Genomic DNA, 26,465 nt, shown 5'->3' with positions numbered 1-26,465 from the left:
TTAGCATTAGGGCAAAGTGGGTATTCTAGCCCTATGCATTGAAATCCCCATTGTTTAGTAAGTGACATTTTTATGGTAATATTGTGAGATGGTCTAATGTTTCCAGAAGGTGAAATCAATCCATTGTCAAAAAGCTAATGTACTTAGTCATGGTAGGGGTCATGGCAAAAAGATGCCTATTCTAAACACACATGGCACAAGGCTGAACTGCATTACCAATGGGTAATTAGTCCTCATACCCCTCACAAATAGTACTCACACTATATTTTTAATAAAAGTACAAATGTATCTATAGCATTAAGAAAGATCTACATTTAAGTAGACACCCTAAATCTATTCCCTTCCAGTGCTACCTCATATGCTATCATTATTGTATAGTGAAATATTTTTAAAAAGGGATATATTTGTACTAGAGTAGACCTGATTAGATCACATTAGGACTGCTGTGGCAGTTATATTTTGATCATTATACGAATATTTTATCTCTTTTGTATGTATTGTGCTTTTGTATTGAAACCTTTTTGAATTGTACACTAATTCTGGGGTTAGAGCATGATTAGAATAAGGATTAGAAAGTCCATAATCTGTATATTTCTCCTGGTATTATAGTTACATTTTTACTTTGATTAAAAATAAAGTGTGATTGATGTTTTGGACTTTATTGATGTGTGTGCTCACCAATAGACTAATTACCCATCTGCAATACAGTTCCACCTTGTGCCCTATGGTTCCAGATTAGGCATCTTTTTGTCTGCTGGTTTTTCATTTAAACTGAGGTCTAAAATCACCAATGCTAATTGATATATTTAATTGAACAGCTTGTTTGTTTAGCTTTTTGGTTAACTTGTGTGGCTAAGGATCTGCGCCTGTGACTGGAAGGTTACCGGTTCAAATCCCACGGCCGGCAGAGGAATCCCAACTCCATTGGGCCCCTGAGCAAGGCCCTTAACCCTAACTGCTCCAGGGGCGCCGTACAATGGCAGACCCTGTGCTCTGACCCCAAGCTTCTCTCCTTGTCTGTGTGTCTGTGTCTCCATGGAGAAAAGCTGGGGTATGCAAAAAGAAGAATTCCTAATGCAAGAAATTGTACAGGCTAATATTCACATATTGTGTCCAGTGACTTCAGAACTTTACGCAAGTCACTTCTCAAACTGCTTACTCTTATTTCTGATAAAACAGCTACTAATAGGACATCAATGTATAATGAACAGCTGGTATGGTGGCATGGTGGTTAGCATTATTGACTTGCAGCATTAGAGCACTGAGTGGAGTTTGTATGTTCTGCCCATGTTCCTGTGGGTTCGCCCAAGGGAGCTCCACTTTCCTCAAACACTCTTAGAAGTAGTGGTAGGTTAATTGGCTTCCATATAAATTGGCCCTGGTGTGTGGTGTGAAGGGAAAAAAAAGGTACATTTTTAATGCGTGTGATACAAAAATGTGCAAATTAAGAGCACTGGACTACTTGTGCTTCGAAGACAGTAAGATTTGAATTAGAATTGACAATATTAGAATTGACAATGAGAGTAGCCAGAACTGCTTGGAAATGCCTCATCCTGATGCTCATCCTTGATGTTATGGTACAGTATATTTTACAGTTTAACAGGTGTGGTCTCCTCCCAGTGCTTCAGCAAGTTGATGCAATAAACCTGTTTCTCATGTCTCCTCCCAGTAAAGCTAATAATTTCCTGGGCCTACACTGTGCACAACTTTACAGAGGCCTTGCCATTTTGCCAAGTGGGAAAGTATTCATAAGTAGGAAGAACTTTCTGTCCTAGGTGAAATTCTACAAAAAAGTCTTCATCTTTAACTGTTATACAGACTCTAGACTAGACTGGCAAAAATAAGTTATATTGATCAAAATAACTGCAGTGTGAATGGGGATCACTGCTTTCATACTGTATGCTTTCTTTTAGCTTGTGCCAAACTGATTATGCTACCCAGTGATTTTCAAAGGGATATTCCACTCCTGCTCTTAAGAGAAATAAATCCCAAACTGTATATAGCATATATTATTCATAACAGCTAAAATTGAGGTCAAAGATTAAAAAAAATATGCAAAATATTTTTCTGATCTTTTCATTTTTGATAATAAATTATGTAGGTTGAGATATTAAAGAAGAACAAAAAACATTTTTCATTTTACAAAAAAATGTGAACTAACAATGTATTAATCATCTTATTGCCCACCACTTCACCTGTCATTTTAACCATTCATCCATCCATTTTCTAACCCACTCCTTCCAGTTCAGGGTTCCAGGGAAGCCAGAGCCCATCCTGGCATGCAACAGACACAAGGCAAAGTACGCCCTGGGTGGAGAACCAGTTCATTACAGACCACAGTTTTCCCAGAAATTAACCAATTAACCTATCAGTATGTTTCTGGACACGCAGGAGCATGTGTTCTGGAGCTGCCCCTTCGTCAAGCAGTGTGGGGGCAGAATGGACTAAATTATGCAACTCCTGGGAGTGGGAGCTGTGCTCAGTTACCAGTGCGTCCTGCTGAGGCTGGCACCAACCGTTCTGGACAAGAGAGACAGCACTTGCTTTGGCTACTGGTGTCCCTAACACAACAGGGACTGTGGAACATGAGGAACGCTCTCATCCAGAACAACACACGAGTGGGGAGGAGGGAGCTGGAGGAGCGGATCCTTGCAGACCTCAGGGAAAGGATGAAGCAGGACATCGCCAAATGGGGCTTCTCAACGGTGAGGGAGCACTGGAAGGGACTTTGGGCCCCTGTACAGGGACTAAGCAGGGAAATCCCTGCTCCCAGAGCTCCTTCTCTGCAGTTTCGGGGCCGGGACAGGGAAATGACATGGACGATAGCAAGTGGTAGGGCTTTCGAGGGAGTCTTTCATTGTGCAAATCCGGCCTCATCATCCACTTTCACTGATTGATAATGGACAACCACCTGATTGAGAAAGTTTTGATTTCATGTTAGTTTGATCATTTGTGTACTTATGTGTACTTATTGTGAGATGCTTTCTTTGAAATCGTTATGTTTTTGGACTAGGGAAGAAAACCAGAGCAATGAAAAACACAGGCAGAACATACAAACTACACACAAATAGCACCTCAGGTCCAGAACTGAGCCCAGGCCCACAGTGCTGCAAGGCAGCCCTGCTAATAACTGCACCACCATGTTGCCCCCCTTCACTAACAATTATTTTAGCACCTTCATTTCCTGATCAACATAAATCTTTGCCATGGTCCTCATGCCAATCCAGGACAGATGAGAATCACATACATTAAATTGCTTTGGTGCTGGAGAGAGCATATAAGATAAGATCACTTTATTAGCCATATACAATTTCTTGAATTAGGAATTCATCTTTTCACCTACCCCAGCTTCCTCTCCATGAGACACACAGACAGGGAAAAAAGCTTGGGGTCAGCGCACAGGGTCAGCCATTGTACAGCACCCCTGGAGCAGCTGGGGTTATGGGCCTTGCTCAGGCCTTCCTCTGCCAGTCGTGGGTTTTGAGCCGGCAAACTTCCAGCCACAGGCACAGATCCTTGTCCACATCTGTTATTATTCTTCTTATTATTATTATTATGGTTATTATCATAATAATAACAATAACAATAACAACAACAACAACAATAATAATAATAATAAAAAAACTATGATTAAATAATACATAATCAGAATTTAGACATTGAGAAGTCACACAGCGCTTATTAAGAGCACAGCAGGATCATAGGCTCCCAGCAAACTGTTGTTGTTGTTGTGTTGCAAGTCAAAAGACTACGTGGCCAAACTTATATTCACTCAACCACAGAAGATCCAGCTACAGTATGACATCCTGGTCACTTCTTTAAACAAATGAGGAATATTCTGCATTGTCTATGCAATAGACATAACATTCCAGTCTAATCAAAATACAGTTTGCAGGTCTTATGTCCGCATTCTGAATAAAATAAAAGCACAGAAAGGTTCATTACTAAATGTGCAGGTGTATTTGCTGTGATGCAGCTGTCAAAACACACTACAACTGCACTCATTCTTGGCAATTTAGTCATTGTAGTATTCAATAATGTATGTTTCATCCCAGGAGCAGTGTGAGCACATGGTTATAAGCAGATGATGACATATCATTTCACACCATTGCATCTGCAGTTCCTTTGATAAATGTAGAACAAACAAAATGATTTATTAACAACCATGTGCATTTTCAAGGCATTGTAGTCATACAATGCATTCATTTCAACGTAGGTTATTATAAAAACAGCTGTGTAAAGTTCAAATATCTCGTGCAAAACTCTAGTAAAATAAAGAAGACAATTAGATAATTCAGGTTTGTACTGCAGAGTAACTCCATGGCAATATTCCAGCCTAAACATTTTTTTTTAATTCTTTATAGGCTTTATATTCAAAATATAAGCACTCAGGTGCATAATCCCCAAAGGAAAAAATAATGTTTTTCATATAGCCTACAGCCTTACGTTTTTAGTTATGAAATATGGGTAGCATTGTTTCTTAATTATCATGATTTCCTTTATATGAGTTAAAGTATATATAGTTATAATATAATATATTAAAATAACATTGAGAATGACATGCAACAGTGTTATAATGTGGTCTGGGATTGCTTTTGCTATATATGATAATGGGTGGCACCATGGCACAGTGTTTAGAATTGCAGCCTCGCTGTACTGGAACTCTGGGCTCAGTTCGGGACCTGGGGTGCTATGTTGCAGGAGTTCGTATTCTCTCCCTGCGTTCATGTGGATTTCCTCTGGGAGCTCCAGTTTCCTCCCACAGTCCAAAGACATATTGTTTGGTTAATTGGCTTCTGGGAAGATTGGCCCTGGCAAGAGTGTGTGTGTTCGTGCCTGTCTGTGCGATAGACTGGAGTCCTGGACAGGCTGTATCCTGCCTCGCGCTTGTTGCTTGATGTCATAGACTAACATATTGTTAATAAAAAAAAGTGCTTAATTGCTGTAGTATTGTATGTTGTATCTTGTAGGATTTCATGTTGTATTTGTTCTATTAATCCCTACTTGTATGCATCTGTTGTTTCTTTTTAATGGTGAAGGTTGTGAAGCAATATTGCCAATTTCCCAAGTTTGGGATAGTGAAGGTCCTTCTAATTAAATCTTTAATCCCAATTCCAATTCTATTCAGTGTCAAACTAGCAAATTGAAAATTTGCCGTGTGCAATTTCTGAAAGTGATATACTGTATACTGATAGAAAAAAGAAATGCAACATTTTCTGGAATGAGAATACTATAGTTATAGCTTATGTACTTTCACAAAAAGTTGTCAATTTGTTTTAAGCCCTCTGACCAGCAATACAGCTTGAGCAGTGAGGCATTGCAACTTGCCAATCACACGAAAGCTTGTTAGGTGAACTTTTACCCAACAAGGTCCAGGTGAAACAATATCTGATCAGATCATTTTAAAAGGCCTTAATTCAAAGCTTAGGTCACTGAGAGAAAAATACTTCACTTAGTCAGTTTTCTGTGCATTCAACAATGCCTCAAATGTCACTAGAAGCAAGGGAGAGGGCTATTGGCATGCTGCGGGCGGGCATGTCATGTGCCAGCATTGCCAGACACTATGGAGTAAGCCGCTCCACTGTGTCCCGACTGCAGAGGTTACAGCAGACCGGCAGGACTGATTACCGTCCAAGATCCGGTTGCCCTTGAGTGAACATCAAACTGGTCCATCTGAGAAATTGTTTCAGATCTGCCACCTGTACTGCTGCTGAAACTGCCAGCAGACACAATGCCTGCATCAGTGACAGGACAGTGAGGCTCCATGCTGCTGGCCTTATAGCAAGGCGACCTGTCGGTGGCCCTCTGCTCGCACCTCCTAGACGTCATGGCTTGGACCAGACAGAGGCTGTGATGGACTCGTCAACTATGGCATCAGGTCCTCTTCACGTATGATATAGATTCAGTATATAATATCATATATACTGTATATGCTGTAAATATGAAACCTTATGAAACCTATTCCAATCTGAAAAAAACACCAAACCTTCATGTAAATAATTTATTAGTGTTTAAACACTATGGGGATTATTCATAAATCCTACCATCTGTTTAACTATGGTGGTAAAGTCTCTTACTGCCTCAAGCTTTTATACAATTTTTGAACAGGGGTTACAGGAATGATTTCCTATGATGGAAAGTAAGTGTTATGTTAGTGCATCATGTTAGGGGTGTATTTCAATGACATCTGAGTGCAATATTTATTTTCCTAAATGGATTAGGAGAAAATAACAGGGATGCTAGTTGATAGAAAACCAAATCAAATGTAAAAAACTATTTTTTCTTATGTTCTCATTTTCAAAACGTAATCCATAAAGTTCCAGTATATTCTCTTAAAATTTAGAAACACAATGGTAGGTAAGATAAGTTTTTAATGTATAACTTCATTAGTATAACACAAATAAAAAACTTGTATTTCATTATATTCTCCACAACATGACTATATAATTTCTATAATGCTGTTAGAAATTTAGAATGAATAGATTCAGTGTTCATTTGTATATAAAAGACATCATGCAGGGCAAATGCATTGTGTGATTCATAAAATAATGTATACAGTATGTTTATTGATGAAAGAAGATCTCATTCTTGCTTCTTTATGCAACACTCAAACTTCAACACCTTGCTAAACCTATTGTAGTCTCAATCTTACATTTATATTGTACGTAGTTTCTCTTGGGTCTTTAAAAACACAGAACAAATTCTATTAAGAATGATCATACAGTAGCATTGTAAAGAACTATGCATTATACTCTCAAGCAGAGAATAAAGCAGGGTCATGCTGACAGATGACAAGAGATAGTGATATGGAAGGAACAAACAAGAAGGAAATCAGCATGTCCTGGACTCTCTGTACTGCTTGGAGAGGGGGATTGTATCAGTTCAAAGAAGTGTAAAGGTGCCCTTTCAGAGAATATAAAAGGTCACCTGTGATTCACTCTTCACTTGTGTCTTTGGCCTCCTCTGAATCTTCATTCTCCCTTTTCACCAGTAATTTTGAAGGACAGACAGTTAACAGTAAGACATACTGTATGTTTGTAATTATCATATTGCAATTGTAATATTCTCTAAAATTGTTTCAGTATTGATATAAAAGTTAGTAAAAATAGGGTTCTATTCCCTCAACCCATCACATAATACCATTCCATTTAGAGTATTTTTGCTTAAACCATAAGTATTTTTAACCTTTCTACAATGTCAAAACATGCATCATAATACAAAATATATTGTATATTGAGTCAAAACTTGTTTTTGCTTAACAGTTAAGCAATTGCATTTGTGATCATGAATGAATGCATGGCCAGCTGAGGTCACACATCGCAGAAGTGGTAGTGTTTTCTGGAGCATACACAGTTACTTCCATTCTTTACACATTAACCTTCATAATCCTTTTATCTTTGTCTCATATCTCCACAAACTGTTGCTTCAAAACTCTCCTAACTCATCTTTGTACTTTTGTATGGCAAGAGTTTAACTGTGAAGGTTTTTACATTGAAATTTACAAAAAGAGTCAGAGATTTACTTGATTATCCTTTATTGAGTACAATTTTTAAAGAATGACTTCATGGCAGCACTCTAGTGCTTTACCAAAGGCTATTCAAGCAGTTTGTATGTCATGATACTGTATGTGAGTAATTTCATTTTTAACACATTATTCTGTGCAGTAGTGTTTGAAAGACTCTTTTGAAACCCAAGAAATAAACTGCATCTAAGTAACATTAAGATATTTTGAGAAGACGTTTTTATTATATTTAATTTTATAGATGAGATGGCATTAAATATAGTCATAGATGTAAGGATACCCTTTAATGTTTCAATATATTTTATCCATAGCCTATTAGACAAATAAAAACAGCACTTAATTTACACTGTAAATGAACATTTATCCTTAAAAGATTATTCAACAGCCCAGCTTTAGAGATGCAAGACAGTAAAATTATGAGCACCTCAAAAACTGAAATTGTGGACTCAATAACACTGGATTTAATATTGCATTGATTTTGGAAAATAAAATTCAGTTTTTGTCATGGCTCTTTAACTTAAGCAAACTTGTAAAATTCAAATAATACACATGATACATACATTCATTGCATTGTAAGTATTAAAACATTTAATTAAATATTGCCTTAACTTCCTGTTCTGATCTTTGATGCATTCCTTTTAGCATGCAGCATAGGGACTCAATATTAATCTACAGTTTCTAACAGTCTTTACTCTACAGTATCTTTACATGAGTATACAGTATGTGCTGAATGTCATGGCAAGCTTTGACTAAAAAGAATCAAGTGTTACAAATCATTTCAGTAGCATAAATACAGTTTCATACCAAGTGTATAAAAATAGCCATTTTCTTTTAATAAATAAACGAAAAGTTTGATTTACATGAGAATGTGACATGCAATGTCTAATACTTGTCTAGTGGTTCTATTTGGTTGATTGTCTAGGAGGTGGCATGCAGTGCTAATTGTCCCATTGCCAAGTCAGAAATGACAAGCACACCAGCAGGAGCTCTGATCACCTGCAGCAAAAAGAGCTACAGAAAATCTTCAGGGACATTGTCTAAAAAGCAGACAATACATCCCACTAAAAATAGTAATTTTTGTGTTCTTTTGACTAGAACATCCTGCTGTTCTGACCCGTGTGGTCTTCAGGCAACTAGATACAATGTCAACCCAGTCAATATACTACTATCCGTGCTGAAATGTCTATATAACTTAAAGCTACAGTCAAACCCTTTTAACATGCTTCTTAAGATTGCATTCTGCAAAATGAACAGCATATATTTTATATGCCTTTCATTGTTTCACTTAAAGTTATGTCTCCTGTTGTTTTAACTCTAATTTACTAGCAGAAGGCCTTAGAATAAAAAAGGTCATGCAAAATTAACATATTTTATAACTCAAAGCTGTGGGACATACTTCAAGCAACATGTCTCGCTATGAAGTTGTATTTTTTTCATCCTTAAGCTCAACTGGAGACTCTAGCGGCAATCTTCTTGGACTTTGCAAAGAAGCAGAAATAGTTCCCACAGCATTCCAAGAAAGGGGCAAGTTTTCCAGACTATGTGACCTTGTAGCACCATGATGAGAGCTGATACTGTCCTCTGTGCTATGAAGCAACTTTGATGAAGATTCTGGTGAAGAACTCACAGACGAAGATAGTGTGGCAGAAATAGACTGAAGTGGATTCAATGTTGTGTCTATCTGTGGCAAAGTACATTTTACACATTGTAAATGATTACCTTGGGGTGTTGTTTGGAAGTGGTAAGGTGTACTTACTGTTGCCGTAGAATAAAATAATTCATTCTCTGACAGTCTCTGAGGAATCTGGCTTATTCCATGCAGACTGCTAGAGTTCTGCAAAAAATCAATTTCCAAAACATTGGGTATTGTGTTGCTTTGAGAAAACTGTGCCGAGGAACAGGCAACGTTTCCAGGTTGAGAATGAATGCAGGACTGTTGGGTTGTCCATGTCATGTTAGTTTCCATTGAAGTATTATGACCATGGCAAAATACTGGAGGTTTCGGGGTAGATAATAATCCTTCAAGCAAAAACATCAAATTTTTCATGCCTTTGCTTAGTACCGCTACTTCCTGGACCAGTGTACAAACCTGGAGAAAAAAAGAAAGTATTAAAATGTAAAATATGTACTCTAAATAAGGGTGGATAAATCTGACTCCTCAGTTGCATCTCTTTGGCAAATGCTATACAGTAGCAAAAACAGAAAAAGTCATACAGTAGTAACAGCTGAGTACTGATAGTGGTGAAATGTAGTCATTGGCATTTACTTTCACTGACAGACAATGTTCTAACAGCTGAGGAAATAATTGGTGTTTTAAATGAATGCAGCCTTAATTACATTTACTAAATGCATGTATGTCAATAGCGTCATACAGTTTTATTGCTGTATTTGTTGATAACATTTTAATGTTACTAATTTTTATTTTTTGGTATTGCTGACCTTATTATACTACACTAAACCTGTAATACAGACTCAGTGTACTCCTTTATTAGAATCTGTAAAACATTTTATTTTAAGAAAGGATTACATTGTGATCATAATTTAATCCTCAAACCACAAAATGTAACCCACAAGTCAACATGTTTACTGATAGAGTACTGTACTTATTTCTTTTATGCAATCCAAGAGATCAGAAGTGCATTGCTTCCATTATGGAAAAAAATACAAGATAGACATTTTAACATAAAGTTCCTGGATTTACATCCTGTTTAATTTTTACTTTTTATGCGTTCTTTATTATTTTTGTCCTATGTTTTTAATGCTACGGGACACATATATGTGTATTTTGTAATTTTTAATGTATGTTTTGGGATAAGTTAGTTTTGTCAGCAAAGGGAAGAAGCTATTGTCTTTTCTGTAATAACACAATATGACAGTGCTTTTTAAACTAGAAAAGGTTTGACTTAACATTTGTGACCAGAAAAATAAATCTTACAACTGGAAAAAATAATAGCAGAAATTAATATGAATTAAATATTATTTTTCAAATTTCTTGGAACAAATAAGACATTCCTATACCCATGATAAACATAGAGCAAGTCTGTTATATATGCTAATCTGAGTTATAGAAAATATCCACCAAGTAAAAAAAAACACAGATGTGCAGTAAAACGAGGATGTACATAACATCACTGTAACAGAAGGGCCCCAACCCCTGGCTAAAGTCATTGTGGGCCCAATTGTACTGTACTGTATGTGGTCTTCTCACACTCAACTCACAACACTCTTTCTCTTTCACACTACACAGCCCCCAAACATTATTTTTATTGAACAACTCACAATCTTGTATGTACTCACACCTAATAGGGTCCTTCTTTGTCCTTACTATGTCAAAGAGCTAGAGAACTGCCTGGACAGGTCATCTCCACTACTCTAGAAAACTTAGAACTGGGGTTCTTCTGGTTGCACCTGATAGAACCAGGAGAATAATAATTCCAACTCAGCCTTCCTCTAAAATCACTAAGGGACTCCTGATGAGTCTCATTGTCTGATGTCTCACAGCTGCTTCACAACTTCCCAGTGTGCTTCTGGCTCAACAACCACTGATGTCTTCACATCCTATTTTTTCACAGTCACTTTTCACAAAGCACTTTTCTTTCACATTCACGTGTGCATGACTTGGCAGGAGAAAAGATTACATTACTAAAATTGTTTCCTTCTTTGTGGTATTCCCAGCCAATAGCGTCACCATGACTCTATCCACACACAAACCAATCCTCTCCCAGTGATGCCACTCACACAACTGTTCTGCTTTTTCTTAGAGTTCAGTAGTGCTCACACCAGTGCTGTTTTTTTCTATTTTGTTTGGTTCCTGAGAAAGAAATTGTAGTCCTTCAGCATTCTGAGAAACCATGCAGTTCCTCTAGAGAGGTAAGACATGCCATTTAAATAGGACTGCCCAGATCTGTAGCTTATCAAGTCATCAATTCTCTGTAGTTATGGCTTCCTAAATAGACACTGAATGATAGCTTCTCACAATCACTTACTTCTATTTCTCCTAATATATATGCTTTCTCTTAAAATATATGCTTACTTTCTTAAGCAAAAAATAAAGTTCACCAAATAACTCCCTGGTGATGTCCCCCAAAGACTCTCTGGCCCACATTTTAACATTATCAATTCTAATTCTGCCCCATTTCCCTTACTTCAAGGAGATAATCCCCACCCACTGGAGCCTCCTTGACCCATAGTAAACTCACAAAGGACACCCACAGAAACAGCACTTTTTCAGATGTGCTCTTCTGTGCAACATCCTCAAGACCATACTGTTCCATGAATGAGTCTTTTGAGACTTTACTGTTCCAGGTGAATGGGAAGGTCCCAAGACCATTTGTTCTAGTAGGGAAGAAGGGTAGTAGCATATTATAACACATTAGGGGATATATAGCCAGAGTTGGGAATACTCTGTTGAGAATACGCCAGAAGTTCAAATGTTGAACAAAAACTGATATGGCAAGGGCAGACAATGAAGCAAGAGTGAAAAAACAAATTATTTCAAAATATCTAAGGATCTTGTTGTGTTGGGCTTCCTAAGAAACAATTTTTTGTATCATTTCTAAAATTGCTATTGCTATGTTGTTACAGCTGTAAGTGACTAGGAAATGTCTCAAAGATTTTAGATAAAGTAAGATAAGATCACTGTATTAGCCATCTACAATTTCTTGCATTAGGAATTTGTCTTTTCGCATACCCCAGCTTGCTCTCTAAGAGACACACAGGCACACAGACGGGGAGAGAGAAGCTTGGGGTCAGAGCCCAGGGTCAGACATTTATACGGTATCACCCAGCATTGTACATATTTTTTAGTTTCAAATCAGAGGGGATGTTTGTTGAGATGTAAGGAGTCCCAATATTGTGATCAAAACAGTTGTAAAGTTTACCTTGGTTTACCTAGTTAATTAAATTTTGGGTCAATGAGCAGTCCAGAAACACACAATATAAGATCATATTAAGACCACGGTAGAAGAAGAGGAAAAGGTGAAGTAGAGAGGAGGGAAAGAAAAGAAAGAAGGTGTGATCACAAGAGATAGAGGAGTCAGGACGAGTTGGAACTTGCGCCAGGCCAGGCGAGACCTCTTACTTCATGATCATCCAAACAAAACCTGATTGGAGCTACTTATTTGAACCTTGCCAGAGAGAACCTTGCTATTCTGTGTTTCAAGGGAACCTGGGTTTCCTGAGTAAAAGTTAAGTACAGCCTTTCCTGCTTTCAAAACCTACATATGTCAAGGCATTCACAAAATGTGTAAAAGTTTGCCAATAATATTAACCCTGTAGTGTGCTCTCATGAGGCACCAGTTATGTAGGGCTTTGGGCATTTACTGGGACAATTATTAATTGTAGCAGTAAATCACGAAATTTATTCGTTTAATGGCCTTAGAATCCAACCATGCGATATAACTCAAACAACGCACACACACAGGTACTAATACACGAGGATACATTTATTAATACATAGAATATGCATGTAAACCTAACAAATCTTATTGAGAGGGTTATCAGAATACAAGAGGTATATATTCAGTCAGTTACGAAGAGTTACACATCAAGAGGACATTCGTTCAGTATATCATTCATTTAGACCATTTCGTAATTGAACTTGGTTACAACTTCTACATTAGATACTCAAAACAAGTAAATAACTCCTAGGAATTAAATTGATATCAACTGGTTGGGATAACAATTGAATTCTCGAGCAGTAATGCAGTGAAGTTGAATACTCATCCAATCTCTGGGGATTCAAATCTCCTGTGGGCACAAAGAAACAGTTGCAGGCTTGTTGCTGTCCAGTCCACTCTCTCTGGCTGCGTGCCAGGCTGTGCTGTTTGGCTTGCGACGGTGCTCTGCTGATGATCTCTGAAGACTCGCTAGTTAGTGTTGGCTTTAACTAGCAAAGTTGTGCTCAGGAGAAAAGATGACTGTGGGTCCCAGCAGGTCAGGAAGAGGACCGGTTCGTTCCTGATGAAGTGCTAGTTCTGAATAGTGATTCAGCTGTCCACAGTTCTGACCTGTTCACGAGGCTTGCTGCTGATGCTAACCTCGGGTGGATCCTCTGGTTACTCGAGGCAACCTCCGCTCTAGACTCTTAGAACAAAGGAAAGTTCTGGCACTCGGACACACTGGCCGTTCCGTGGTTGTCCGGGCTGAGTCTCAGGATGGTCAGGAGGCGCACTGCGAGAATGTCCTGCCCTTGGGAGCCTTTCTGCTCCTGGGTCGTCCTGCCCTGGAATTGTCTCGCACCCCTGGAATTCTCCTTAGAGATTCTCCTACTGAAAAGTCCTACCAGGAGCTCTGTGTTGTCTGTTTTTACCTTGAGGAACTTCAGTTTGTTCATTGGCTGAAAGTTTAATGGGCATCAGAGACCCACGTGGGTTACTCGGCCCTACCAGTTCCTGATTGGTTGATCAAGGTGAGATATGAGTCACTTACTCCTGACACTTAGGAATGCAGTCCAGATGTCCATCTGACACTCCCTAGACAGATAGGCGCCAATGGATGACCATTGATCATGATAGCCAGGCTTAGCTAAGTGCATCCCCATTTGGGAGCTGTCCCTTATCAAAAGAAAACATCTTTAGTTCAGCCTGCATGAATAGCTTCTCTGTGGCTGCACCACAGAGATGAAGAGAGAGATGGGGCCTCATTTGGGAAAGCACAGCAACACTTAATTCTGTCTTATTAACAAGCATTGCCGCTACAACTCCTCCTCCTGACAGTGCACACAAGGGACAAGGAGCTAGCTACATATGATAGTAAGGCCTGCCAACTTAAGAAGGAGTTGCAATTGTAGCCAACCTACCAATAGAGAATGTTAAAACCTAGAAATTTAATCTAGAAATATCAAATTAGATTATAAGTAATGAGAGTTGAAAAGACATTCTGAATGTGTTTATTACAATATGTATAAAGTGAGTGTGCACAGTGCCATTGGTGGTTGTTTTTTGTATAGAATTCTGTTCCTAATCTTGAAAATGCCTGCAAGATAGCCTCCTCATTTACTCTCTCCACCACTGTGATTTTTCATGTATGCAGATCTATGAAACAATTCTAGCTCAAGGTAGGGCTAGTCACAGCACTTAGGAGAGGTCAGGTATGTGCACAAGCAACTAAAGATCAATCATTCAACCACTGGTTTACGAATTTTTTGAATTTATATTTCGGAACATTCGATCGCCGCTCTTAAAGGGTACGATTATAGGAAAGATTACGAATCGATTACATAATTCCATTTGTTTTTCTCCCAAATGTTTAGCATGTTATGCATTTGGTGCACAGACAAACCACCTTATAGGGTATGCCTAAGGCATGCTTTAAGGATCAAAGATACAAGTAAGAAACAAAATATGCTTTTTCTTAAAGAGGAATGTAACTTATATTGAGATTCCTAAGAACTAGAATAAATAGAGATTATTGTAACTATAAGGATGCTAAATATGCTAAAATATGAACTCCTTTAACACTCCAATGTGAACCAGAAAATAAAATATGTGTAAGATGTGCACAGGCTTGATCTCTAAAACAGAAGAGTAGGAATACTGGCATGATGGCATGCATACAATTAATGTTGTAAGAGGAAATAAATCTCAATAACAAGATGTACACTATCTAAACCACAGTGCACCACAGTATAAAACTGCAACATTTAAAAGCAATAATGCTAACTTGGCCAACTTAACTTTGGTTAACTTTGAACTTGAACTTTGAACTTTATTGCCATATGTAACCAGTACATGTACTGGTACAATGGAATTTGTACTTACAGTAGAGAAAGTCTCTTGATTGTTAAAACAAGTGTACAAACCAGAAGTGCAGACAGTGCATCAAGACAATATACAAACATACAGACAATTTACAAGCAAACTAGTAAACAGTTCCAATGTAAACAATGCAGACATGTAAACAATGACTGGAAATTTGCAATAAATAAGAAATCATAATGAGATGTTGTAGGTGTGGTCCAAGGGGCATGGCCAAATGTATTTGCCAATCGCACTGCTTGTGGATAGACGCTATTGAAAAATCTAGTGGTAAGTGTCTTCAAGTATCTTGTAGTATCTCTTGTATCTCCTTACTGAGGGCAGTGGGGTGAAGAGCTCATGCCCGGGATGGTGACTGTCTTCTGTGATAGCCAGAATTATATCACAGCAGTGGTCCTCAAAGAGTTGTTTAATCTCTGAGACAACGGCCAATGAATTCAACACCATCCAAGAATCAAGTGTACTAGTGGCAGAATAACAGTACTGTATGTATCAAGCTTGTCAAGACTGGGATCATAGATGGAGAGAATTATTAACAATTCTTAGATCAAATCCTGCTTCAGAACTCAAACTGGCACAAACATTCACTTTTCAGCAAGACAATAATCCGAAGCACAAGGCCAAAGCTACACTTGATTGGCTTAAGAATAAGAAACTGAATGTCCTCAAGTGGCCCAGTCAAACTTGAGTTGACTTGTTATTAGAAAGGTTTGAAATCTGCTTTCCATAAGAGATTGAGGAAACCCTTCAAAGAAGAAGGGGCAGAAATTGCACAAAACTGGTGCATAGTAATAAATGCATAATAATTATATTTTGGAGTATATACCAAAAAAGACTTGCAGACTTGCATCAGTAATTGCTGCCAAAGGTGCTCCCAACATATACTTAGTTCTTATACTTAATAGACTGAAAAATTATGCAAATCAAATCTTTTTTTTTATTTTTTGTAAATCAAATACAATGAAAAGAAAAGAATGCACCCAAATGCCACAAATGTGCTTTCCAAACTTAAGTCAATATAAAAATCAGGGCTGATTGGATACATACTATATACTCCAAAATATATTTATTATATAACAAAAATGCCCATGTTTAAGCATAAAAGCCTTTATCTGGACAAATATACTTGTTTCACTAAGAATCCAATTGATATAGAAATTCCACAGCTATCAACATTCCACTTGGGAGGGAAATAGCCCTTATTCGAAATTAAATAAATCTTAAAACAAGGCGGGTTTTCTTCTTACATTGTACTTCTTACAGTGCTAATGTTTGGTAGATTTCCATTTACTATAACGTATCTTAGTTACATTAAGTGTCTAGTTTGAAGATTCAATTTTTGAATAAAATATTTTGTTAAAGTGTATGGATCATTTTGTACATTTTTAAAATGGGATACCCAGGAAGGGTCTGAATAATATTGCAAGACACTGGTGAGCAACTGGCACTTACAGTACTTACTCCAGTTTTAATGAGTAAATAAAAATATTTTTTAAGCAGTCACTTTCATATGCTGGTCTTTCCTTACAGGAAATGTACTCATATTTGACCATTTGGCTGATTTCTCCTGGTGAGAATATTAAGTGATTTATACATGCTTCTAATGAAGTTGGAGAATAAACTGTAGGCATGCCGCCAGTGTGACAGCTGGTCATGTCAGTCATCACATGTAGAGCAATTGATTACTAGAGAGGCAGGGAAGGAATGAAATTTCCCTCTTGTAAAAAATACATAAGCAGTAGGAATTTTTAGATTTCCTTTCCTTTTTTTATTATAATATAATTCCTCCACATTTATTAGTGTCTTGACAACAATAAATGTTTCATATATAATGTTAAAAGGCAATAAATTGTCATTACTATGACACTGACATACTTTTAAATGACATAAAAAATTATCTGTAGGGATATTAAAAAACATTTGCAGAGGACATAAATTGCATTTGCAGAAAAATGCCTTGTTTTCCAGTAATGCATGAATTGGTTGGAGAATAGTTGAGATTTTTTCAGTAATAATAATAATAATAATAATAATAATAATAATAATAATAATAATAATTACTGGCTTCTGTATTCTTAGCCATTTATGTCAGCTAGTGCAATACAACACAAAAGGCAATTAAATATCAACCAATATTTATATTGGTTCTGACAACCAGGATAACCATACTAGTTTAAATTATACACAGAAATGCAGTTTGTTTTTCCTGAAACTAAAGGAATAGCACTTAATGTCTTACTTTGCAGCTTTACTTATAACTCATTCTATTTGCATACAATACCAATACCACATTTAAAAACATAAGCTAAATATCAAAATTGTGAAATGTAAAGCTAAACCTAATGTTCACAACAGTTCACAAAGTTTTTCCTCTTCTTTTGCATTGAGTTATTAATCTCCAATAAAGTTTCAAAGTAAGTGGTTTTAATAAATCATATTAAGAAGCACTTAAATACCAAAGAAAAAGATTTTCTGCTGTTGGAGATTGAAACTCACAGACTAATTTGTAAGGGGGTACTTAAAATAACACAAACTCCCAGACTAAATAACAGACTACAATTGACACACAGAAGAAATATTGTACAGGGCTGTTTGTATCATGACCTAAGGTTATTTTATAGAACAATAAGCAAAAAAAAAACAGTTTAAAAAAGGAAATGAAAATATAAGCTTCATATGCTTGTAAGAGTCATATTTTTTTTTTCAACATGATAATATAAAAGTATAGTTATTTTTAAGAAGGCATCATAAATGACATCATGCCAACGTGGTGTAACGTGGTGTGTGGAGCATTTGGGCTGTCACCAGAAAACACCTGGTTTCAAATCCCAGTCAATGCTGAGGGGCAATTTTTTTCCAATCATAGAATTTAAGATGTATGCTGTTTACACCATTATTATGTAAAACACAGTTTAAAATGTATGTCAAATATTACATTAATATTGTTTTTATTTACAAAAACAAAACTACTCTGATTTATATAAAAAAAGTTTATTATTTTACTATGTCTTGTTGTGAACGCAATGTGCTTCCTTTACTTCTGCATTTAGATAAAAATATGTTTCACATATTGTATTGTAGTGGCTTTAAAACCATAAAGTACTGTATCACACCTTATACACAGTATAGTTATACAGTATACTGTATATATGTAGGTATATACTGTATATATGTAGGTAAGCAGTGTCAGGGTTGGGTGTACTCAACTTTCCATGTAACTTTGCATGTGGTGAGTAAGATATGGATCATTCCTACAAACAATGCCAATACAGACACAGCGGATTTCGCAGAATCGCTATTGGCTTCAACGGGTGGGCGTAGGTTGTCTTTAGCCCTCTGTGGTGCCAATATCAGTAAATATTGCTGATTCTAAATTATTTTAAAATAATGGAAATAAAATAGCTCTGTTGCTGAAATATCAAATACATGTTTATGCACAGGCATGGCAAGTGCAAGGAAAGCTGGAATCCTGCAGCTGGAACAAGTGAAAAAATGCAATAGAGATACAACATATGGATTAAAAAACATATGAATATTTCATACAAACTAAGGGGTAATTAGTTACACATCTTATTAATTTCCATTCATCCACCAATTTTCTCATTGATTTATCCAATTCAGGGTCGCAAGGGAGTCATAGGCGCTCTTGGCAAGCAAAAGGCACAAGATGGAATACATCCTGGTCTGGACAGGACGCCATTTAATTGCAGGGTGCAATCACATGCAAAGATGCACACATGCACACAAGCAACAGTTTTTCATGGAAGTCAATTAACTATTAGGTATGTTTTCGAACTACTCCATGAAACCGGAGCACCCAGAGGAAATCTAAACATGGGGAGAACATACAAATCCACGCAGATAGCACCCCAGATTCAGAATTGAACCTAGGGCCCCAGTGCTGAGAGGCAGCAAAGCTAACAAATAACGACTGCTAATATTTATCGAACAATTAACTCAGAAAAATGAAAAGCTTCTTTTCCTCGGTTTTAAACATTAGTTACTTCACTCCTCTTTATACTTATTTTCAGGTTTGCACTAGTGCAGCAGTATATTGAATACAGGACACTAAATGTAATTAAAGGTGTATGCTCAAAATGGAGTGATGTAATTCATTATTATTTTTGATGCTCTCAATATGTTCTCACTAAAATATTGGAAAATTAAAATAAAACATATTGGAAAATTAAAATTAAGAATAACAATTTAGTTGGCTTTGTTAAAATGTATTATTAATACAAATACTCTTTGATTTCCACAATATTTGTAAAATTTGTAAAAATGTCTATGCTTACTTTGCGATCTATATTGAATATGTACTGTGTATCCTACAGTATATGCTAGTGTCTCAGGTGAAAAGAGTAAGATATTGTCCAACTATTGTTGGGTGATTACAATTCAATGATTCTAGTTCATTGTATTCATTGTGTTCTACAATTCAAATATTCTAGTTACAACAATAAAGTCCTGAGAATACCAGAGGGTTTAATATTCAGCTCAGCAATACCAAATTAAAATATTTAAAATTGCTTGGTAGGCTGGGAAAATCAGAGAGTTGGGCCATTATGGATGGGAGTTGCTCCCAAGGTCATTGTGTGTGTTTTGAAAAGTGGTTGTATTATCTTTTTACAGTGGCCACCTGTAGTTAACAGCCACTGCATCTTCCAAAAGAAGAACTGCTTCCCACAGCTTGATAAATCAAGTGCATTTTCCCTGTCTTGTCACATTTCCAACATGTCACTCTAGTACATACTGTAACTCACATTTCCACCTGGCATCTAAGTATGCTAAGGTCAATTCAATAACATACAATGTTAATATCTTACATGTTTATCTTTTAATCCTTTATAAATATATATATATATTATTGATGTTTTTACATGCCCTGTTTCATCTTAAGTTATTATTTTTTCTGAGGTCACACCTTGTGCAGTTAAAGAAAATTAAAAATTAAAAAATTCTAAACAAGTGTAACTGGGCTCATAGCGCTGAGCAATTCACAGAAGTGACATCACCCCTCTCTGAAACCTAGACAGTTTATAGCTCTGGAGTATCTGAAGATCCAGTCTCTGTGGTGCGGCAGAATTCCCTGCTGTCTAGAAAGTGGTTCTGTGTGGCTCTGGGCTTGCTAGTGATTGTGATTGAATCATGTCAGGATCAAGGAGAGCTTCCATCACACAATTATACTGTATCATAAGAATATAACAACAGATAAAAGCAAAAATGAAGATAAAGGATTAGTGAATTATTATTGTGACATCGCTGGCTCCACAACATGAAGGAATATAGAACAAGTGACCCACCCATAGAATAGACTCCTTGACCCTGGTTTCTTCAAGAAATGAGCAGATGAGATCTTCAGATCATTAAGCAGCTATCAAATGAGCTAGAAATGGCAAAGGGTCTTTTCTTATTTGTAACTTATGTTCTTGCTTGCTTATGTGCAATATACAGTATCTGCTGCCATGTATTTCTTTATTTAAAGGGGATCACAACATTTGAAATCTGTATTTGAAAATTAAAAGAAGCTTACCTTAGTAAATTCATCTCAGCTTCTTAAGTCACACAAATTAGAGTCCTAACATTGAAGCTGAAGTTAATGTTATATTCACCAAACCGGCACTAAAAAATTCTGTACCACTTATCAGTCAATGTTGATTCCAGGCTATAGTCACCACCTAATATCCTCCAGCATCCAACAGGATATATACTGTATTAGCCCACCACCGGTTATTTCTAACAGATGGCCAAATAATCAAGTAAAACATCCCTCATCCTGAAGTACTAGTCATGACAAATCCACTTATATACTGTACTGTATGTCATAGGTATTAACAGGATTTACAATATATAAGCAAAGACATATAACAAGAATTATATTACTTCCAATTTCTATAACCTTGTTGTGGAAAGAATTTGTCTGATGTGTTTTATATGGCTTTACAGAACTCCACACTGTTGTTAGATGAACCTCAGTAAACATTGGTTGTCACCAGCCTCCTGGGAGTGGTCATGTGACCATTTGCTGCATCACTTCCTGTTACCAAGGTGCTGTGCAGAAAGCCTGTGTGTGCTTCCCATACCCAGAGAAATTAAACGAAAGGTCAACTATCAAAATATGCAAGAAGAATCCCAATTTGCCAGATAATACAAGCTTTTAGCCACAATTCACACATTTTTTTATGACTGTTATATGTATTTTGTATTTATTCAAAAACAACTCATAATGTTTATATTTAAGAGGTAATACAATATCTATATTGTGATATTTCTATAATTTCAGTGACTTTGCGAAATATTATACACTGTTAATTGTCATTTCTTTCACCTGTTTCATCAACTATTTTTATCAGTCTAAATTATGGTCAGTTGTACCATCCGCACTGATGAATATCTTATGTTGCATGTCTTACTTTTCACTTGCTCTATCTGACAATAAACATACTTTTAAAACATTGAACTGAGTGTGCAGATATATATATATATGGTATATATTATTTTAAGAATACTTTATTTTTTAGATATGAAGACTTGAACTGTTTAATTAAAATAAAAATATTTGATCAGAAACCTTTTTCTTCCATTTTTTCCACAATCATGTATTGCCACATCACTGTAAATATGAGCCAGGCCATCCTCACCTGCCATCATCCAACCTCTCAGCTGCAACCCTCCAACATCTCAATGCATTTACACATCTGTTTAGCTAAATTTAATCTTTAAACAAAACAGGTGAAATCTAAGATATCCTAAATATCTTTTCATCTTCATTTTTTCAATACAATCTAAGATGCTCTTTGTCCTAAGCCACTATTTATTTACACTTTACTATTTATTACTGCATGACTTTGAATGATATGCCCTGCAAGCCTATATTTCCTGATGGTGCTGTGAGGATGAATAAATGCACTCTAATGCCGATACTAGTATCTTGCTGAGATGCAGCCTGTCTCCTACAGTTGCCTGGACTGCATCATGGAACATTTTTAGGAAATCATAGTGTGCATGTTTAACTTTGAAAAATGTCCTTTTTAGTCAGATGCCTCAGCTGAGTAACCATATGGTTCCATGTGTGTCTGGAAGTTGTCGGCTAACTCAGGTTTTAATCGAGCAGCATTTCTAATATCCTGAATAACTGGAGGTGGGCATTGATTGTCTCTATATCTTTAACCATAGAGCAAACCATTGATGTTGTTCTTAAATTGTACTGGATTAGAATCTGAATTAGAAAAAATGTGAAGAAAAAAATAAATATATGATGAAAAAGTTTATAAAGATATACTACACTGGGGGAGGAGCTTCTTAAGGGCTCCTTGTTTACAGTACAAGGACACCAAAACATGTTCTCTCTTTGACCTCTAAGATTCCTGTTTAGTCTTTTCTATATACAGTATGTATGCAAGCAACTTATCTGGTTACTGGTAGAAAAAGCAAAGTCTCTATCGCAAAACCTGAACTCTTTATTAAAAAAAAGATCTCACACTTTTTTTTAAATTATTTTCCAAAACAATTGCAATCCCTGGGCTCATGTTGATGTTGATACAGTTTCGTACTTTTTCCTGAGTATTTCCTGCACTGATCAAAGGCCAGCTTAACATAAGCACTGGGTAATTACCACACCATTCAGGGGTAATGTGTGGGGTTGAAAACATTTATGACTGGACCCGTGAGAGGGGGGACTAAGAACAGGATGAGATGGAACAATGCATTATTTTACACCTGGCAATCTGTGAACAGCCATTTCCCACATAAGCCCTGGGCAGTTGGCTGTGTACACACACACAAAACTTCCCCTCAAGGTGTAAAAACCCCCCAGTAAAGACAGAACTGAGACCCTTAGGAACAAGGATTGTTGATAAAATAGATCACAGCATTTAGACCCAGGAAAGGACACTGACACCAGGGACTCTACATGGAGTAGCAGAAGAAGGCTCCGGTATCATCTTTCTCTTCACCCCCACCTGACATTGGACTCAGAGAAATCAAGGTGGTGGGGGGGAGAATGAGGGAACTATGTTTTTCAAGACATAGACATTTTGAGAAGATCCATCAGAGGAACTACACAGAGGACAGAAGTGGTGGTCTGCATTGCTTTGGCACATATATCGGGTAACTGGTGTCCAGTGGGGTGCTTATGGCTGGTCTTGAATGTGTCTCTTTTAATGTTGTTTCTTTTATAATGCTTTGGTTTGGTTGTCAAATGGACAGTGTTGAATGTTGTTAACCACAATAAAACAAAACAGACGCAAATGTACTAGTGTCTGCTACTGATGTGTGCATGCACTAGTGATTCTGGGAGATAAACAGAACTGTGGCAGTGGAAAAAGGGCCCTAATAATATTTGTATCTATAGGTAGCGTAGTCATGCACTAAGCAAAAATAATTCTTGTTTGAGGGGTCACCTTACTGTGACACTTACCTCCTGGTTAAGACGACTTATTTGCTCTTTTGTTTCTTCAGTCTTTGCCACTATCTCTGCTGAACTCGTTTGGCCTGGATCTGCAAATCCAAATCAACACAGATATCTTTAAGACCTTGTAATTTATGATGTCCTTCATGTTAAGGAGGGATAGTATGCATGATATGATTAGATTTTTCACAGATTTGTTGGCAGACGATAATCAGGTTTCCAGCATTTTTTGGTGGCCACAGGTTGATTGATGTCATACAGTATTTACAAGCATTATTTTATTTCTTATTAAAAAGGTGTTAGATAAAATGTAATGTATTGTACTTTACATTTAATCATCTGAACTTACTGTATATGCACTACACAGAACTATTTTTGCAGTTTTTTAAATGACTAATGTTTATGTAGTCTAATTGTCTATTAACACATGTATTCAATATAAGATCTTGTTACTGACTTTTAAGACTCAATCCAAATTAATCTGGCTCCATCATACATCTTTGAATTCTTTCATATTAACACTTCCTAAAGTAGGTGCTATTCAGTTGAAGCTGGTTCTTTGCTCACTGTATCTAGGACTAAATCATGGACTTTTGGTGATCATGTTTTTTCTTTTGCTGCACCGTTGTTATGAAATGTCCTTACTGTGACTCTATGAGAGACACATTTTTTTACTATTTTCAAATCAAAACTTAACACTCACCTTTCTACTATGGTCTATTTCTGATTGCCTTACAGTGTATCCCATATGTTCTTGTTACATTCCTGTTTCATTTTATTTACTTTTTTATTGTATTTTTTCTCTTTGTCTCCTTTATCACTGTGTTTCCTTAGGTTTGGAAAGGTGTTTTATAAATAAGTGTTACTTTTATATGTGTATTTTTAGGTATTCCATTATTTATTTTAACAATTTATAAAGTATGCAAATTTAGGCTACATTAGGCCAAAAATAGGCTACTGTAAAAACTTTAATATAATGATCCATTGTTTAAGCATGGTGATGCCTCTACCCTTGGGCACCAGATAATTAATAATCTATCTTTCATATGCTGCAATTAAATCTTTGTAATTGAAGTGAAGTAAAGAGGTGGAACTTTAACCATTAGATTTTACAGAACAAAACAATTATAAAAAAGCTTAATAATATTAATTCAAGGACCTTTCTAGGTACTGGACTCCCAGTAGAGTTTTCGTGACAGTGTGGCTGTGTTTTTGTTAATGATCGTGATACACTGGTAGAACTTTAAATACCTTTTCCTGAAGGCTGTCCTTTTGAAAAGTTTAAGTGGCTTTGACGGAACTCTGAGTCTGTATTGCTTTCAGTGCCATCTCCGCCTTCAGTGCCATCCACAATCCTGTGTAAAACAAGAGTGTGCTTGATTCTGGAGCTGAGAAAGAATTTTAAATACCTGCAGTAAAAGCAAAACCTCATACAGTACTTGGTAATTCATACTCACTCTTGGTGTCAAAACAGAAGATGGGATTTTTAGAATTTAACATTAGTCAATGATTAAATCATCAACACCGTGGGAAATATTACAATGAACAAGGTCATGGTAAAGTATCTTTTAATGTAAACAGAGCTGCTTTGGTGTTATTAGTTCCTGTTATTAGTTATTGTTATTTATTTTTATTATGTGTGCTTGTAGGACTATACATTGAGGCATAGGAATACATTGGGTCAAGAGATCAGTGGGGTCTTGCTCTTGTTCTTACAAAGGGAAGCTGCTATGTTTTTTTTTCCACTCGTGAGAGGAGCTTATGTTATCATGATGTCAGGGACCTGGAGGTCTAAGAAAAGGAGTCCAAGAGTTTGGTGTATAGCTGTTCCATGTAAAGTATGTCTGCTGTCTACATTACCTAACATTTTGTGGTTAAATAAAGCCAAGCACTCTGTGATAACAAAATTAAGGCCACATTGTCAGCTAATCTATCTTCATTGCCCACATACTGACTAGTTTTATTATGCTATGAACAGAATCAAAGTAGAACGCTTCTACAAACATTGAAATGAGACAGAAAATCCTGGGTTCTCTGGTATGTGTCATGCTTATGACAGACCATGGTTATAAATAGTGCCCGTTTTAGAAGATAAAGGAAGTAATAGTTCAAATATATTTTATGCATTTACAGGGAATGACAGTGACAGTGAGTGCAGAAGCAACTAAAATCTGTGATTGCCATTACACAATATGATTTTGGGCTTTATGCATATGCAGGTGATATTTGTTTAAAACCAAATCATTGGCAATGTTTTGCTACTTTCAACATAATCATTTGATTGCTATGAGAAATCAGAAGTACTGTAATTAAACTTTCTAGTGTTTACTACCTTGGACTTAGGTCAGGGGGGCCAATGCTGTTCACTGAAGAGAGGTGAATTTTAAGGTTTTTCCCAAATGTCCTCGTGGTTGTGTGAGATTCCACTTCATGTCTGCCTCTTGCTTCCAGGCCTGAAGTGCACGATCTTGGGGGGGACTTGTAGGGCAGTCTCCCTGAAGAAATGGCTTTCCGGTGGCTCTCAGACTTGTATAACATTTTGCTTTTGGCAGAGGCAGGGGATAGAGGAGTGGTTTCATCTTCCTCTTCCTCTTCCTCATCTTCCTGGTCTTCTATGATTGATGAATGTCGATGATTTATACGACCATTGCCTTTACCTTCTGACTAAAAAGATACATAAGCGAAATATAACTTGCAGGCCAAACAAATGATTGATAGTTTTGCTGCGATCCAGTTTTCATCAATTTTACATTTTTGAAAACAAAGAACAAAAGAA

General features: G+C 36.7%; 1 protein-coding gene across 2 annotated transcripts in view; it reads right to left on the bottom strand.

Annotated features, from left to right (window-relative positions):
• Positions 1 to 7,584: 7,584 nt before the first annotated feature.
• The window catches only part of kcnh8 (potassium voltage-gated channel, subfamily H (eag-related), member 8), a 134,081-nt gene continuing 115,200 nt past the window's right edge, over positions 7,585 to 26,465 (bottom strand). Inside the window, exons 13-16 of one of the 2 annotated variants that reach the window (XM_069195068.1) lie at positions 26,022 to 26,353; positions 24,941 to 25,044; positions 23,699 to 23,778; positions 7,585 to 9,611 (exon numbers count right to left, since the gene is read on the bottom strand). In XM_069195068.1, the coding sequence (XP_069051169.1) occupies positions 8,937 to 9,611; positions 23,699 to 23,778; positions 24,941 to 25,044; positions 26,022 to 26,353 (1,191 nt within the window). In that variant the 3' untranslated portion in view covers positions 7,585 to 8,936. Of the gene's footprint in view, positions 9,612 to 23,698; positions 23,779 to 24,940; positions 25,045 to 26,021; positions 26,354 to 26,465 lie in introns of those variants that run through there. The other variant, XM_069195069.1, reaches the window with a different exon arrangement.

The sequence above is a fragment of the Lepisosteus oculatus genome, chromosome 10 (genome assembly GCF_040954835.1).
Source record: "Lepisosteus oculatus isolate fLepOcu1 chromosome 10, fLepOcu1.hap2, whole genome shotgun sequence".
Classification (NCBI taxonomy): Eukaryota; Metazoa; Chordata; class Actinopteri; order Semionotiformes; family Lepisosteidae; genus Lepisosteus; species Lepisosteus oculatus.
Note: the sequence above shows the minus strand (reverse complement) of the source record. Positions and strands in the feature narration are given on the sequence as shown.